We start from the raw sequence: 16,302 nt of genomic DNA, 5'->3' as shown, positions 1-16,302 counted from the left end.
CAAGTCACATTGGTGTGGGCACTTGTTCTTAACTACGAATATCTTGAGCATTTCCCATGTGAATCACGAATGTGATACGTTGTCAAAACCACGCATTGAAAATAGATAGAAAAGAAAGGGAGGTGAAAGAACGCGGCAACACATTCTTCAATCCTTTCAAATTGACTCCGGAGAGACTTTACAGTCACAGACATTCTCTCAATCTCTCTCTGCAACAACACCTTCTATTCTGAGCTATGGCATTGGCCTTGGCCTGGCCTCCTAAAATTCCTTCTACATACTACTCCTTTATACTATTCGTTTTGTTGTTGGGTTTTGGTTGCCGGAGCTGTTACGGGGTTGGGTCGCAGTTCGGGTTCGACGTCCACCATCGGTACTCCCCCCCGGTCAAGGGAATTCTCGGAGTCGAGGGGCTCCCGGAGAAAGGGAGTGTAGAATACTACGTCGCTATGGCAAACCGAGACCGCATGATTCGGGGCCGCCACCTCGCCGCCAGCAACGATCAGTCATCGCCGCTCACTTTCTCCGGTGGAAACGACACGTATCTCCTCGCCCCTTTGGGACAGTACGACCCTTATAAGCCCGTCCCCGAGTTCTTTGTTCCTTTTTATTTATTTTTTTTGGGGAATTTTTAGTGGGTTTTTGAAGATTTGGGTGCTGAGAAACTGGAGGAAAAGAAAAGGAGATGAGAGTTTTCCTGTTTACTTTTGTTGTTAGTTATCAGACTCGGATACTCGGATCATGTGCATTTGGACCTGTTTCGTAGCAATTGTTGTCTTTATTAGGCTCGGTTAATTGAAGTGTTTTTCTTTTGTGGTCTTTTTATTTTTAGCGGATTCTGTCTTTTAGACCTTATAATTAATTATCCCTTAATTTACAGCCAAACATGTAATTGTCTGGCGTTTCTTTCATATTTATTATTGAAGATGGAAAATATAAGCTCAGAGCGTGTCCCTTAATGAACAATTTTGGATTTTCCCTCAATTTTCTTGTTGAACAAACGGGGGATGAAGGTTTTATTGGGTTCTTCTTCATGTCACTTCTCTACTAACTATTTCTTCTTATTTTCTTGGTGTTTCAGTTTGCATTATGCCAATGTTTCAGTGGGGACACCAAGTTTATCATTTTTGGTGGCATTAGACACAGGCAGTGATTTGTTCTGGCTACCATGTGATTGTAAGAAAGGTGGTTGCTTTAGTAGCATCCAGTTCTCACCTCGACAGGTATGTTATTAACTTTTGATTTTAATATTTGTTTATTTATTTATCTTCTTGGAACCGCTAGTCTTTAATAAATCATTTTGTTGCTTAAACTGCTATGCAGATTTTTTTTTTTTTTTTTGAACTTCTATTCGACAGGGCTATGTGTTACTATAGTATTGCAGTCATGCTTAAAACTGTCGTGTAGACCTTCCATTAATTTGTTGAATCTACCATTATCAAGCATCTTTGTAGAATGAGAGTTTGTAGATGAAGGGAAAATGAGTGATTGGCACTGTCACATTGGCAAAGTAGAATAAAAGTATGGTGTAACATTGTTGATGTAGTATTGTCAATCAGCCCTTGTTAAAAATAAATAAATAAAATAAGGGTTAATTGACAGTATAACATTAGCAAAGTGGAATAACAGTGTGGTATATAGCATTACTCATTTTGAAATCATAAACAATTGAGCATCCCGGGCTCATGACAATAGCTGCCAATGTTTTTCTTTGCCACGCTCAGCAAATTCTACCAATGCATGGTAATAACATCCAGAAACGTTAGTGAAGTGCAAGTTGACTATAATGTTATATCTGATCTATAGAATTGTTATTTTTAGACTGGACTTATGTTTTCCATGTATTTAGTTGTTTTATGGATTGGTGGTGAAAGAAACTTTAGTCAAGTCCTGAATTCCTTGAGAATTACCTACTTAATCCTTTTATCCAGCAGGTATTACCCCTTAACATCTACAGCCCTAATAATTCATCAACAAGTGAAATAGTTTCCTGCAACAACAGCTTTTGCGAACATCGTCAATGCCCTTCAGCAAGCAGTGATTGTGCTTATAAAGTTGAGTATCTTTCTAATAACACTTCATCTACTGGGATCTTGGTGGAGGATGTTTTGCACTTAATTACAGATGATGATCAGCTAAGGGCTGTGAACACTCCGATTACTTTTGGGTAGGCTATATTTCATTGCATTGCTACCAAAAATTTTGGGGTAAATATTTGAAACCTCATATGCAGTTTTGGGATATATGGCAAAAATCCATTAGGTACTACACAGGCAGATTTTCAAGTGAACACAATAACGATTTTATATCTATAGTGATATCAATTTTAAGATAACTTGATTAAAATGAAAGAATTGTTAGTTAAAATGACAGAAGATCTGGAAAAGCAGATATTTTTGCAAATTACATTGATGATGAAATCTGGAGTTTGGTATGGCTTTTCTCCTCCTCAAGTAGGAATTATTATTTATGAGGATGTTCAAGGTGTTGTTTTACCATGGTTTTAAACCTCTAGAGGGGTCAGCGATATCACCAAAAACATTTCTGATTTTGCTAGCATTACTTTTTTTATTCCTTGAAGCTGCTTATTGTTTTTAACCCAGTGGTCAGATTTGTTCAGCAAATTATCTTGAATTTGTGGCCCTTGTGATCAAACATGTTACTCTGTTGCAGTTGTGGTCAAAGCCAGACTGGTGCTTTTTTGGAGGGTTTAACACCAAACGGTCTATTTGGGCTTGGTATGGATGATATATCTGTTCCTAGCACCTTAGCAAGAAATGGTCTAGCTTTGAATTCTTTTTCCATGTGTTTTGGACCTGATGGGCTGGGGAGAATCACTTTTGGAAATAATGGCAGCTCAGACCAAAAAGAAACACCATTCAATGTTAAGCAATCGCAGTAAGTTGTCACTTTGTGATATTCAAAATGCTGATGGGAAAGTTTGTTTAGTTTGACAAAAAGACTATCTTTGACTGAAATCCCATGCTACTTGTACTGATTTTGCCCTTTGGAACTTGTTATCAGTCAAACTTATAACATCGGCATCACTCAATAACTGTGGGAAGAAATTCTTCTGAGCTGGGGCTCAGTGTAATCTTCGACTCTGGTACATCGTTTACAAGCCTAACCGACCCAGCTTATACATTCATTTCTGAGACTGTAAGTGCTTTAAATAACGTGTTTCATGATATCACTGGGAGTTCCATTTTATAGCATATGAATATCTATGATATATGTTGTTGTGCAGTTCAATTCCCAGGTCCAAGAAAAGCGGCATTCATCTGATTCCCAAATCCCCTTTGAATACTGTTATGACTTAAGGTTATCTATATCTATTCCTATTTTGTATTAGTTTTCCCCTTCCAACTCTGGGGTATTGACTTCCACTTTATTTACAGTCCAACTCAAGACAGATATGAAGTTCCTGTTGTGAATCTGACAATGAAAGGTGGAGACCATTATTTCCTCACTAATCCAACACACTTGGTCTACATTGAGGTGTGGTCTCACTTCTAGAGCTTTAATTTTCCTGCTCCTGCTTGAGTTATGCTAAAATTGACGTTGTGGTCTTCAGGGAGGATATCTTGTGTATTGTCTGGGTCTTCTCAAAATTGAAAAGATAAACATCATAGGACGTGAGTATCTCCTTATCTGTAACTTTGCTTATTTGCTGAGAAAGAACAACCATGCTCATTTTAAAACATGTTTGTATTGTTGAAGTTGCATTTTCATGTTTTCCTGTAATTTTGGGTTTTGAATTGTGCATTCATTCCTCAATAAGGCGACAATCAGAAGTACTATATTGTTGTGGAAGATCTACATAATCTTGCTCTGGTTGCAACTTTGTTGATGACATAGTCTGAAGTTTTATAAAAAAACAGAGAAGTGCTGGAATCATTTTTGTGTTTTGGAGATTAAGATTATATAAGTTTGGGATTGATGAAATTAGTTTCTTAGGATAGGGGGAAGGGAAGGGGTATTTGTAGCTTTTAGGTGAACAGGCCAGATGTTACAGTCCTCTTAGGATTAGAAGTTCATTAAAGACCATGTCTCTATAGTCTTTTGTTGAGAAGTGTTTTAGTGGGTCTCAAGTATTTCAGTTTAGTAGAGTTAGTAGCTGTCGAATAAAGGTCATCTTCCAATATGTCCCGGTGTAATTACAAGTAGGAGTCTTTGATGGTAAGTTATTTCATATTAGGAGTCTTATTGTTGGATGTAAGTCTATTTAAAATCCAAACTTTAGTGAGAAGTTTATTTCCAAATTTATGTTTGAAGGAGGTTCAAGTCTCCTCTAAAAACTTACCCAAATTATCTCGTTACGGACTTGATATTTAGGTTCATAACATCAGATCAACAAAGTTGGCTCATCTTGTGTGCATTTGGTGTAGCAAATTAGAATTTGAAAACCATTACTATATTCACCCTTCTGAGTCGGTTAGCCCTTCCTAGTTAAACCTACATTTCCACTCCATGATGGCTAAAAATCAGTATGCCAAGACGCCTGTTCAATAGTCTGTAATTTAAAGATACAAAATATGTATTGAGATTATTAATGCGAGGGTTCAAATAAATGGAGGATGGTCATAGTTGGCAGCACTCCTTGTTTTGAATTGGACATTGAATTTCAATGTGAATTTCCTTGGCTCCATATATCACTGAATTGAAAATTGTCACTTACATCATGAATTTATTTATTTTCATCCAGAAAACTTCATGACTGGTTATCACATAGTTTTTGATCGCCAGAGGATGGTATTGGGTTGGAAGGACTCTAACTGTGAGTGCAGTTTCACCTTGTATTTCTTTTAAGATTGAATTTCAGTGTGAAATTATTTCTTCTCATGATAATTTCTTCAAGCGGTTATAATGAGACTTGGTGTCCTTAGGTTACGACGACAGAAATTCGAACACTCTAGCTGTCAGCCCGTCACACTCTCCTGCCACTTCCCCTGCTCTTGCCATCAATCCTGAAGCCACCAAAAGGAGTGGAAGCAGTTCTATTATACCTGTGGCAGCTTCATCCAGTCATTCACCCAAGTTGAAAACTCTTACCTACGCACTCTCAGTGCTTCTTGTTTCGTATTTTGCCATTGTTTGATCATGCTTTTTATTTATTGGAGCTTTCTCAACCCGTCATATATATATTGATATGCATTGTATCTTAGGTCATCACAGAACAAATTGGAATCTTTTTTTTTTTTTTTTTTCAAACAATGAGAATCGGAAGTATTGTTGGCTTCCTATTTTTTGGTGTTTGGTAGCATTAAATTTGGACATGGGGGTTGTCAATAGTAATTTTTCTTTTTAACATATAAGCAGAAACCATAAGGTATAGAGCTCTTACACTTCAAGTTTAAATTTTGAGATTTTGCAGCATTTGTTAAAAAGAAAATGATAGTGATCCTATTGGTGATGATGTGGCATATTGAAATTTCAAACGGCAAATCAATGTATGGAGTTATTTGTTAAGATTACTATGGAAATTAAAGTGCAAAGTCACTTTTTAAAGCTTAAGGTGCTATTTGTCGAATGGTTAAAATCCTAAGGACTGATTTAGAATTTCCTTTTTTTTTTTTTTTTTTTTGATAAAAGGAGATTTTCATTTAATCATTGAAAAGAGTCATGATCGGCTATTACAAGGTGGAGGATTGATGAAGGGCATTTATCAAGCCACACTGAGCCATTAGACTGTGAAACAACGAATTTAGCTAACGTAAGGGCAACCTTATTCGCATCTCTTCGAGCATATTGGACTTGATGGAAAGGAATGCCTTGTAAGATTGTGCGAACATCCTCCAACAGGTGGGCAATTCTACCCCTTTGTTGATAACTATGCAAAGCTTGCACAACCTGCAAAGCATCTCTTTCAAATTCAACTCGAGTAAAACCTAACTCTAGGCAAAAAGTAACTGCCTTCCATAAAGCCATAGTCTCAGCCATTGTAGGATTGGAGATATTGGGGAACCCCATTGCTAGAGCCGCCTGGATCCTCCCTTGCTCGTCTCTCAGTACAGCCCCCACTCCCATCCTCGGTGGAGATGAACCCAAAGCAGCATCCCAATTCATCTTAAGGCAGCCATTCGATGGAGCCATCCACTTATCAGTAAGCTCCTCAGTTATTGAAGCTCAGGGTTCCCTCATATTTGCCAACTTGATATCCGATAGCATAACCTGTGCAGCTTGCACCGTTTGGGTGGGAGTGAAAACCTCCCCTCCGAACACATAAGCATTCCGACAAAGCCACAACAGTCTAGCAATAATCACCCCTTCAATTAAATCATCCCCGATTAGCTATTCCCTGATTTAGAATTTCTTTTTCCTATATTTTTCTTATAGGTAGATATATTTTTATCCTGTCAAATTTGAAATGAAACATTGTATTTTTTATTTTTTTATAGATACTTTGAAAAGAAATTACAACAATTAGGGCTGGGCAACCCAATGAAAATACAAAGAAAAGACTAAGAAAGTAAGTACGTGGGGATAGTGCTTCCGTATGTGGGCCTATTGATTATGGGTATTGATGCGAAGAATCGAGGCCACCATTTAATGTAGTTAATGGTGTATACAGAATCCAAATGACCCAAACACCATGACAATAACCAATACAAAGAAAACTACGATGATAAGTACAAAAAATATATATACAACAAAGCCCAGAAAAAACAAATGAAAAAAACCCAACAAAAAAGCACAAAACAGGCTGGATGGGAGCCGCCGGAGGTGGTGCGTGGAGGACACGTGCCAGCCTAAGACGACCTCTCTCTCACTGAAATCGTTGTAGACCGCCGTACGCCGCCAACCACAGAGGCGGTGGGCGAAAAATGGGTGAAACGTGATCCACACGCGCCAGTTTATGAGAGACACACTGGCGTGTGTACGCCATGTAGGCCACGCGCCGATGGGGGATGGTCCGGTGGATGTGCTTCTGGCATCAACAGAGTCGGGAGACGACGGGGAGCACAGTGTAGAGGGTCATGTGACATTGAGTCCGGTTGAGGAGCATATATCTAATTTTGAAAAACTTGACCAAATCCCTAACCTAACTCGATGATGAACATGTTGGAAGAAGGTTTTGTTCAGTTGGGGTTGTGATGTGGTAGCAAAAACAAAGATAAAACCTCCGAAGAGGAAAATTTGGCGAGAGTAAACTCTGGTTAGAAAACCTTCGTGGAGGCGGACAAGGCAAGAGCTCGCCTCCAAAGAGGCGAAAGATGGGGAAAAGGGGGGGGGGGGGGGGGGGGGGGGTGGAAGGAAGAGAGGAGAGGGAGGAGGGAGGCACAGGAGGATTGACCAGGAGACTGGTCAATTAACAACTATACTTTTTACCGTATGAGGATGAATAACGTCATTTAGATGAAAAATATAAAATTAGTCTACGTTATCTTACTGATTTATGATAAGCTTTTTAATTTTTAAAAAGTAACTTAAAACTTAATTTTTCATATAAATTTTTAAAAAGTAAATATAAATGATAAATAACTTTAAAATTTAAGGGTTAAATAAATACCCTATTGATACCTGAATTTTAAGTTTTTTTAAATTTAGTACTTGAATTTTCATTTGTTTTATAGGTGGTACTTGAGTTAGAGGTAAAAGCCCGTTTAGTACCTCTACTATATTTTCCGTCCAAATATTAACGGTCTTCCACGTGTCAACCACAGTAGTTGACACATGGCATTATATAAAAAAAATTATATAAAAATAATACTATTTAAAAAAATGAAAAAAAAAAGAGGGGTGGCTCTTGGCCGGTCTAGGGTGGCCGAACCACCCTCCGGCCACCCCATGGCAGGAAAAAAAATGATGGGTTTTTGCCCTTCGGCCGCCTCCAAGGGCCAAACCCTTTAAAAGAGAATTAGGGGGTTTGCCTAGGAGGGTGGCAGAACCACCCCCCGTTTGGCCACCCCAAGGGTCAAAACCCATCATTTTTTTTTTAATTTTTTTTGCCACCCGCTTGGCCAAAATGGGGGTGGCCAGCCACTCCCATGGTGGCCAAAGGGGTGGCTCAGCCACCCTTCTTCTTTCTTTTTTTTTTTTTTTAAAAAAAAAAATTAAGTTGTATTATTTTTCTTATTTTATATAATTTTTTTAAAAAAATTATTTTAAAATTTTTCATTTTTTATATAGTGTCACGTGTCAACCTCAGTAGTTGACACGTGGAATATTTGGACAGAAAATGTAATAGAGGTACCAAACGGGTTTTTACTCTTAACTCAGGTACCACCTATAAAACAAATAAAAACTCAGGCACTAAATTTAAAAAAGCCTAAAACTCAGGTACCAATAGGGTATTTAATAGGGTATTTAACTCGAAATTTAATGGAACCATCATAATGCCACATTAACAGCAATAATAATATGATACACGTCCTTTATAATAAAAATAAAAAATAAAAAATTATAGGGGCGGTCAGACCACCCAAATTGACCTTGGGGGTGGTTTCGTGATAGTTACCACTAAAATTTCAAATGAAAGTTTCAATTGGAAAATTATTTGTTATTTGTGCTTATGACGTAGAATTTTAAAGAAATAATTGCACCACTGGTCACTGGGGTTGGCCTCAATTACGAATCACTTCTTGTGGTACAAAAAATTCACGGAGATTCTTGTGGTAAACTATAATTACGAATCACTCCCTAAACCCGTTTTACGCCCACCAAGTTAATAGAATCTGTTAGTTTGCCACGTCATATAAGTAGTGAGACAACCTCTAAATATCATTTGTATTGTAATCTATTAACGGATTTTGTTTGCTTGGTGGACAGAAAACAGGTATTTGTAATTATAGTACCACATGGAGTTATTCGTAATTTAGGTCAAACTCCAGAGAGCAGTGGTGCAAATATCCAATTTTAAATCACTCATTTTACATTTTTTTTCTTTCCCTTATTTATAAAGTACTCATGGATAAATAAAATTCATCTCAGGTATTCATCGCGATCGTCGTCATCATCATCGGTGGCCTTCAACTTCCTGTCGAAATGTCCTTTCTTCTTGTGGGTGCTCTTTTATTTCAATGACTGGTTCCGTCAGGTTCATTTGGATGTTCAGAGAAAGTCAAAGCATGCTAATTTTTTTCCTTTATTTTCAATATTTCAACTATGTTTATCATTTCGTTAGGCATAAAGGCACTACGGTTCGCTCCCTATTTACATAGAGAATCTCTAACCACAGTTGCAGTGGGAGTACCCACAGGTGGGACTTGGGACCTTCGCTTGCAGCCAAAAGACAGTGCTCGAAAGCCAACTTGAATTACAATCTCTAACCATTCTTTTGGTAAACATGAAAGAGTTGCTTCTAAAGAACACTTGTACGGACAGATGAGCGGCTATCTGATATTTGTTCGGATAGTTGGGCCTGGTAAAGATTCTTTTATATTTGTTATCTGAATTTCTTGCGAACTTTTATAACTTTTACAATATTTTTTAGGAGTAAAAAAATTTTCAAGTTAGTATATCGAACTTTAAAAAAATTACAATTTCACTTGTTTGTTAGAATTTTCTGTTAATTTTTTATTGAGTAATGAAAAATTTCCAAAATACATTTTTTTTTTCTTTCAAAAACAGTAATTGTAATTTAGGGATGATTTTGAAATTTTATAAACTTTACATAGGTGCAAAGTTCATTTTACCCTTTTTACAGTTTGATTTAATTCCAAATCCTAATCGGAGGGGTAGGATTACAAAAAATTGAAAGTTCAATACACTAAATTTTGAAATTTTTTAACTTTAAGGAAATTATAAAAATGATGAAAGTATGGAGGGGTGAAGTGAAGTTTTTCCTTAATATTTTTATTTTTTATTTTGTTAGAAAGAAAAAACTTGGGCAAAAAGGATAATTGTTGTTAGGAAAAGAGGAGGAAAGTTGAGTTTTTTCTGATGTTCTTATGGTGTCCATCTGAAATGACATAAATGTAATAAAAATTATTTTTAGTGTTCTACTGATATTTATTTGAAAGAATATAAATATAATAAAAAATTATAAAATTACATTGATGTAATTCAGAATGACATAGATGTAATTTTTTTATTACATTTATTTCCGTTCAGATGGACACCAGAAGAACACTAGAAAGAACTCTAATATTCCTCCTCTTTTGGTGTAATATAAAGTAGAAAGAATTTATATGGAAAAGTAAAAACATTTTGTATTGTAATGAATTTTTTAATTTAAATAATAATAAAAAATTATTAGTGTGATATACAAATAAAAAAATGTTAAAGAATGTTTTGAAATTGATTTGCTTTGAGATTGACTAAAAATAAAGGGAGGAAAAAAAAGGAAGGAGTTATTAAACGGTGCCCAAGTCAAGTCAAGTCAACGAAGACTGGTTAATTAGAGTCATTATGAGGTATGTGAATCACGAATGTGATACGTTGTTAAAACCACGCATTGAAAGTAGATAGAAAAGAAATGGAGGTGAAAGAACGCGGCAACACATTCGTCAATCCTTTCAAATTGACTCCGGAGAGAATTTACAGTCACAGACATTCTCTCAATCTCTCTCCGCAACAACACCTTCTATTCTGAGCAATGGCCTGGCCTCCTATAATTCCTTCTACGTACTACTCCTTTATACTATTCGTTTTGTTGTTAGATTTCGGTTGCCGGAGCTGTTACGGGGTCGGGTTGCAGTTCGGGTTCGACGTCCACCATCGTTACTCCCCCCCGGTCAAGGGAATTCTCGGCGTCGAGGGGCTCCCGGAGAAAGGGAGTGTAGAATACTACGTGGCTATGGCAAACCGAGACCGCATGATTCGGGGCCGCCACCTCGCCGCCAGCAACGATCAGTCATCGCCGCTCACTTTCTCCGATGGAAACGACACCTATCTCCTCGCCCCTTTGGGACAGTACGACCCTTTTAAGCCCGTCCCCGAGTTCTTTGTTCTTTTTTTTTTTTTCTGGGGAATTTTTAGTGGGTTTTTGAAGATTTGGATGCTGAGTGTTTGGTTGCTGAGCAACTGGAGGAAAAGAAAAGGAGATGAGAGTTTTCCTGTTTACTTTTGTTGTTAGTTATCAGACTCGGATACTCGGATCATGTGCATTTGGACCTGTTTCGTAGCAATTGTTGTCTTTATTAGGCTCGGTTAATTGAAGTGTTTTTCTTTTGTGGTCTTTTTTAGCGGATTCTGTCTTTTAGACATTATAATTAATTATCCCTTAATTTACAGCCAAACATGTAATTGTCTGGCGTTTCTTTCATATTTATTATTGAAGATGGAAAATATAAGCTCAGAGCGTGTCCCTTAATGAACAATTTTGGATTTTCCCCCAATTTTCTTGTTGAACAAACGGGGGATGAAGGTTTTATTGGGTTCTTCTTCATGTCACTTCTCTACTAACTATTTCTTCTTATTTTCTTGGTGTTTCAGTTTGCATTATGCCAATGTTTCAGTGGGGACACCAAGTTTATCATTTTTGGTGGCATTAGACACAGGCAGTGATTTGTTCTGGCTACCATGTGATTGTAAGAAAGGTGGTTGCTTTAGTAGCATCCCGTTCTCACCTGGACAGGTATGTTATTAACATTTGATTTTAATATTTGTTTATTTATTTATCTTCTTGGAACCGCTAGTCTTTAATAAATCATTTTGTTGCTTAAACTGCTTTGCAGATTTATTTATTTATTTTTATTTTTTATTTTTTTATTTTTTAACTTCTATTCGACAGGGCTATGTGTTACTATAGTATTGCAGTCATGCTTAAAACTGTCGCGTAGACCTTCCATTAATTTGTTGAATCTACCATTATCAAGCATCTTTGTAGAATGAGAGTTTGTAGATGAAGGGAAAATGAGTGATTGACACTGTCACATCGGCAAAGTAGAATAAAAGTATGGTGTAACATTGCTGATGTAGTATTGTCAATCAGCCCTTGTTAAAAAAATAAAAATAAAATAAAATAGGGGTTGATTGACAGTATAACATTAGCGAAGTGGAATAACAGTGTGGTATATAGCATTACTCATTTTGAAATCATAAACAATTGAGCATCCCGGGCTCCTGACAATAGCTGCCAATGTTTTTCTTTGCCACGCTCAGCAAATTCTACCAATGCATGGTAATAACATCCAGAAACGTTAGTGAAGTGCAAATTGACTATAATGTTATATCTGATCTATAGAATTGTTATTTTTAGACTGGACTTATGTTTTCCATGTATTTAGTTGTTTTATGGATTGGTGGTGAAAGAAACTTTAGTCAAGTCATGAATTCCTTGAGAATTACTTACTTAATCTTTTTATCCAGCAGGTATTTCTCCTTAACATCTACAGCCCTAATAATTCATCAACAAGTGAAATAGTTTCCTGCAACAACAGCTTTTGCAAACATCGTCAATGCCCTTCAGCAAGCAGTGATTGTGCTTATAAAGTTGAGTATCTTTCTAATAACACTTCATCTACTGGGATCTTGGTGGAGGATGATTTGCACTTAATTACAGATGATGATTATCTAAGGGCTGTGAACACTCCGATTACTTTTGGGTAGGCTATATTTCATTGCATTGCTACCAAAAATTTTGGGGTAAATATTTGAAACCTCATATGCAGTTTTGGGATATATGGCAAAAATCCATTAGGTACTACACAGGCAGATTTTCAAGTGAACACAGTAACGATTTTATATCTCTAGTGATATCAATTTTAAAATAACTTGATTAAAATGAAAGAATTGTCAGTTAAAATGACAGAAGATCTGGAAAAGCTGATATTTTTGCAAATTACGTTGATGATGAAATCTGGAGTTTGGTATGGCGTTTCTCCTCCTCAAGTAGGAATTATTATTTATGAGGATGTTCAAGGTGTTGTTTTACCTTGGTTTTAAACCTCTAGAGGGGTCAGTAATATCACCAAAAACATTTCTGAGTTTGATAGCATTACTTTTTTTATTCCTTGAAGCTGCTTATTGTTTTTAACCCGGTGGTCAGATTTGTTCAGCAAATTATCTAGAATTTGTGGCCCTTGTGATCAAACATGTTACTCTGTTGCAGTTGTGGTCAAAGCCAGACTGGTGCTTTTTTGGAGGGTTTAACACCAAACGGTCTATTTGGGCTTGGTATGGATGATATATCTGTTCCTAGCACCTTAGCAAGAAATGGGCTAGCTTTGAATTCTTTTTCCATGTGTTTTGGACCTGATGGGCTGGGGAGAATCACTTTTGGAAATAATGGCAGCTCAGACCAAAAAGAAACACCATTCAATGTTAAGCAATCGCAGTAAGTTGTCACTTTGTGATATTCCAAATGCTAATGGGAAAGTTTGTCTAGTTTGACAAAAAGACTATCTTTGACCGAAATCCCATGCTACTTGTACTGATTTTGCCCTTTGGAACTTGTTATCAGTCCAACTTATAACATCAGCATCACTCAAATAACTGTGGGAAGAAATTCTTCTGAGCTGGGGTTCAGTGTAATCTTTGACTCTGGTACATCGTTTACAAGCCTAACCGACCCAGCTTATACTTTCATTTCTGAGAGTGTAAGTGCTTTAAATAACGTGTTTCATGATATCATTGGGAGTTCCATTTTATAGCACATGAATATCTGTTAAATTTTAAAGTGTATTTTCTAGAATCCACAGTTATTAATTTTCTTATTTTGAGTGATGTAGTGAGGAATTAATGTAATTTTAAATGTGGAGGGACTCACTTGCACATGATAGATGACACATGTCATTCTCTCCTTCTTAACCTTTCCACCCTACCATCTTCTACCTTGGTCATCTAACCATCACTACCCTCATTCAACCCACTTCATCTTTCAATACAATCTTATACTTTCCCAAGGAACTTTATTATCATTTCATGTACAAATTCGTTGTTCTTCCTTGGTCACATGAAAAGTCATGCTTATCTTCTTAAGTTAAGTGTAAGAATACTCTAGAACCCTTCCCTAACCCTTATATATACCCTAAGCATGCTTCCAAGTCTCTCATTCCATCTATCCCACCAAAACCTTCTTCTATCTTGTGCAAGTGTTGTCCAACCCAATTTTTTTCTATTGTTGTATTATTTCATAAATAAGAAGTACATTTTCCATTTAGTTTTGATCTCTCTTCTATTTTTGGTTGTGAGTCCTTGGGCTAGTGTAACTTTGTTGCACTACTTGAGAATCGGTTGTTCCTAATATTTGGACACCGTATTTCTCTACAATATCTATGATATATGTTGTTGTGCAGTTCAATTCCCAGGTCCAAGAAAAGCGGCATTCAGCTGATTCCCAAATTCCCTTTGAATACTGTTATGACTTAAGGTTATCTATATCTATTCCTATTTTGTATTAGTTTTCCCCTTCCAACTCTGGGGTATTGACTTCATCTTTATTTACAGTCCAACTCAAGACAGATATGAAGGTCCTGTTTTGAATCTGACAATGAAAGGTGGAGACCATTATTTTATCACAAATCCAACACACTTGGTCTACATTGCGGTGTGGTCTCACTTCTAGTACTTAAACTTTCCTCTTCCTGCTTGAGTTATGCTAAAATTGACGTTGTGGTCTTCAGGGAGAATATGTTGTGTATTGTCTGGGTCTTCTCAAAATTGAAAAGATAAACATCATAGGACGTGAGTATCTCCTTATCTGTAACTTTACTTATTTGCTGAGAAAGAACAACCATGCTCATTTTAAAACCTGTTTGTACTGTTGAAGTTGCATTTTCATGTTTTCCTGTAATTTTGGAGTTTTGAATTGTGCATTCATTCCTCAATAAGGCGACAATCAGAAGTACTATATTGTTGTGGAAGACCTACATAATCTTGGTCTGGTTGCAACTTTGTTGATGACAAAGTCTGAAGTTTATAAAAAAACAGAGAAGTGGTGGAATCATTTTTGTGTTTTGGAGATTAAGATTATATAAGTTTGGGATTGATGAAAGTAGTTTCTTGGGATAGGGGGAAGGGAAGGGGTATTTGTAGCTTTTAGGTGAACAGGCCAGATGTTACACTCTTCTTAGGATTAGAAGTTCATTAAAGACCATGTCTCTATAGTCTTTTGTTGAGTAGTGTTTTAGTGGGTCTCAAGTATTTCAGTTTAGTAGAGTTAGTAGCTGTCGAATAAAGGTCATCTTCCAATATGTCCCGGTGCAATTACAGGTAGGAGTCTTTGATGGTAAGTTATTTCATTTAGGAGTCTTATTGTTGGATGAAGTCTATTTAAAATCCAAACTTTAGAGAGAAGTTTATTTCCAAATTTATGTTTGAAGCAGGTTCAAGTTTCCTTTAAAAACCTACCCAAATTATCTCGTTACGGACTTGATATTCAGGTTTGTAACATTAGATCAACAAAGTTGGCTCATCTTGTGTGCATTTGGTGTAGCAAATTAGAATTTGAAAATCATTACTATATTCACCCTTCTGACTCGGTTAGCCCTTCCTAGTTAAACCTACATTTCCACTCCATGATGGCCAAAAATCAGTATGCCAATTGACACCTCTTCAATAGTCTATAATTTAAAGATACAGAGTATGTATTGAGATTATTAATGCGAGGGTTCAAATAAATGGAGGATAGTCATAGTTGGCAGCACTCAATGTTTTGAATTAGACATTGAATTTTAATGTGAATTTCCTTTGCTCCATATATCACTAAATTGAAATTGTCACTTACGTCATGAATTTATTTATTTTCATCCAGAAAACTTCATGATTGGTTATGACATAGTTTTTGATCGCCAGAGGATGGTATTGGGTTGGAAGGACTCTAACTGTGAGTGCGGTTTCACTTTGTATTTCTTTTAAGATTGAATTTCAGTGTGAAATTATTTCTTCTCATGATAATTTCTTCAAGCGGTTATGATGAGACTTGTTGTCCTTAGGCTACGACGACAGGAATTCAAACACTATAGCTGTTAGCCCATCACACTCTCCTGCCGCTTCCCCTGCTCTTGCCGTCAATCCTGAAGCCACCAAAAGGAGTGGAAGCAGTTCTATTATACCTGTGGCAGCTCCATCCAGTCATTCACCCAAGTTGAAGTCTTTTACCTACGCACTCACTGTGCTTCTTGTTTCGTATTTTGCCATTGTTTGATCATGCTTTTTATTTATTGGGGCTTTCTCAACCCGTCATATATATATTGCTATGCATTGTATCTTAGGTCATCACAGAACAAATAGGAATCTTTCTTTTTTTTTTTCTTTTTCAAACAAAGGGAATCGGAAGCATTGTTGGCTTCCTATTTTTTGGTGACTAGTATCATTAATTTGGACATGGGGTTTGTAATTTATAATTTTTCTTTTTAACATATAAGCAGAAACCATAAGGTATAGAGCTCTTACACTTCAAGTTTAAATTTTGAGATT

General features: G+C 36.6%; 1 protein-coding gene and 1 pseudogene across 1 annotated transcript; both read left to right on the top strand.

The window, feature by feature from the left end:
* The first annotated feature begins 40 nt into the window (after window positions 1-40).
* LOC133851200 (aspartyl protease family protein 1-like) lies at window positions 41-5,243 on the top strand (annotated as a pseudogene).
* Window positions 5,244-10,381: 5,138 nt separating this feature from the next.
* On the top strand, window positions 10,382-16,135 carry LOC133851202 (aspartyl protease family protein 1-like). The gene is made up of 10 exons (XM_062287532.1): window positions 10,382-10,854; window positions 11,377-11,518; window positions 12,256-12,488; window positions 12,995-13,219; window positions 13,346-13,481; window positions 14,181-14,254; window positions 14,332-14,431; window positions 14,508-14,568; window positions 15,638-15,709; window positions 15,819-16,135. The coding sequence occupies exons 1-10, from the start codon at window positions 10,538-10,540 to the stop codon at window positions 16,028-16,030; spliced, it is 1,572 nt and encodes a 523-aa protein (XP_062143516.1). The 5' UTR covers window positions 10,382-10,537; the 3' UTR covers window positions 16,031-16,135.
* The last annotated feature ends 167 nt before the right edge of the window (window positions 16,136-16,302 follow it).

The sequence above is a fragment of the Alnus glutinosa genome, chromosome 12, assembly GCF_958979055.1.
Source record: "Alnus glutinosa chromosome 12, dhAlnGlut1.1, whole genome shotgun sequence".
In the NCBI taxonomy this organism is placed as follows: Eukaryota; Viridiplantae; Streptophyta; class Magnoliopsida; order Fagales; family Betulaceae; genus Alnus; species Alnus glutinosa.
This window is presented reverse-complemented; position numbering and strand designations above follow the sequence as displayed.

Bases quoted from the DNA above. Each gene is read 5' to 3' on its own strand.
- LOC133851202 (XM_062287532.1), top strand. From the start codon at position 10,538: ATGGCCTGGCCTCCTATAATTCCTTCTACGTACTACTCCTTTATACTA. The intron at 10,855-11,376 runs GTACGACCCTTT...TTGGTGTTTCAG, and splicing joins CTCCTCGCCCCTTTGGGACA to TTTGCATTATGCCAATGTTT. The intron at 14,432-14,507 runs GTGTGGTCTCAC...TGTGGTCTTCAG, and splicing joins CACACTTGGTCTACATTGCG to GGAGAATATGTTGTGTATTG.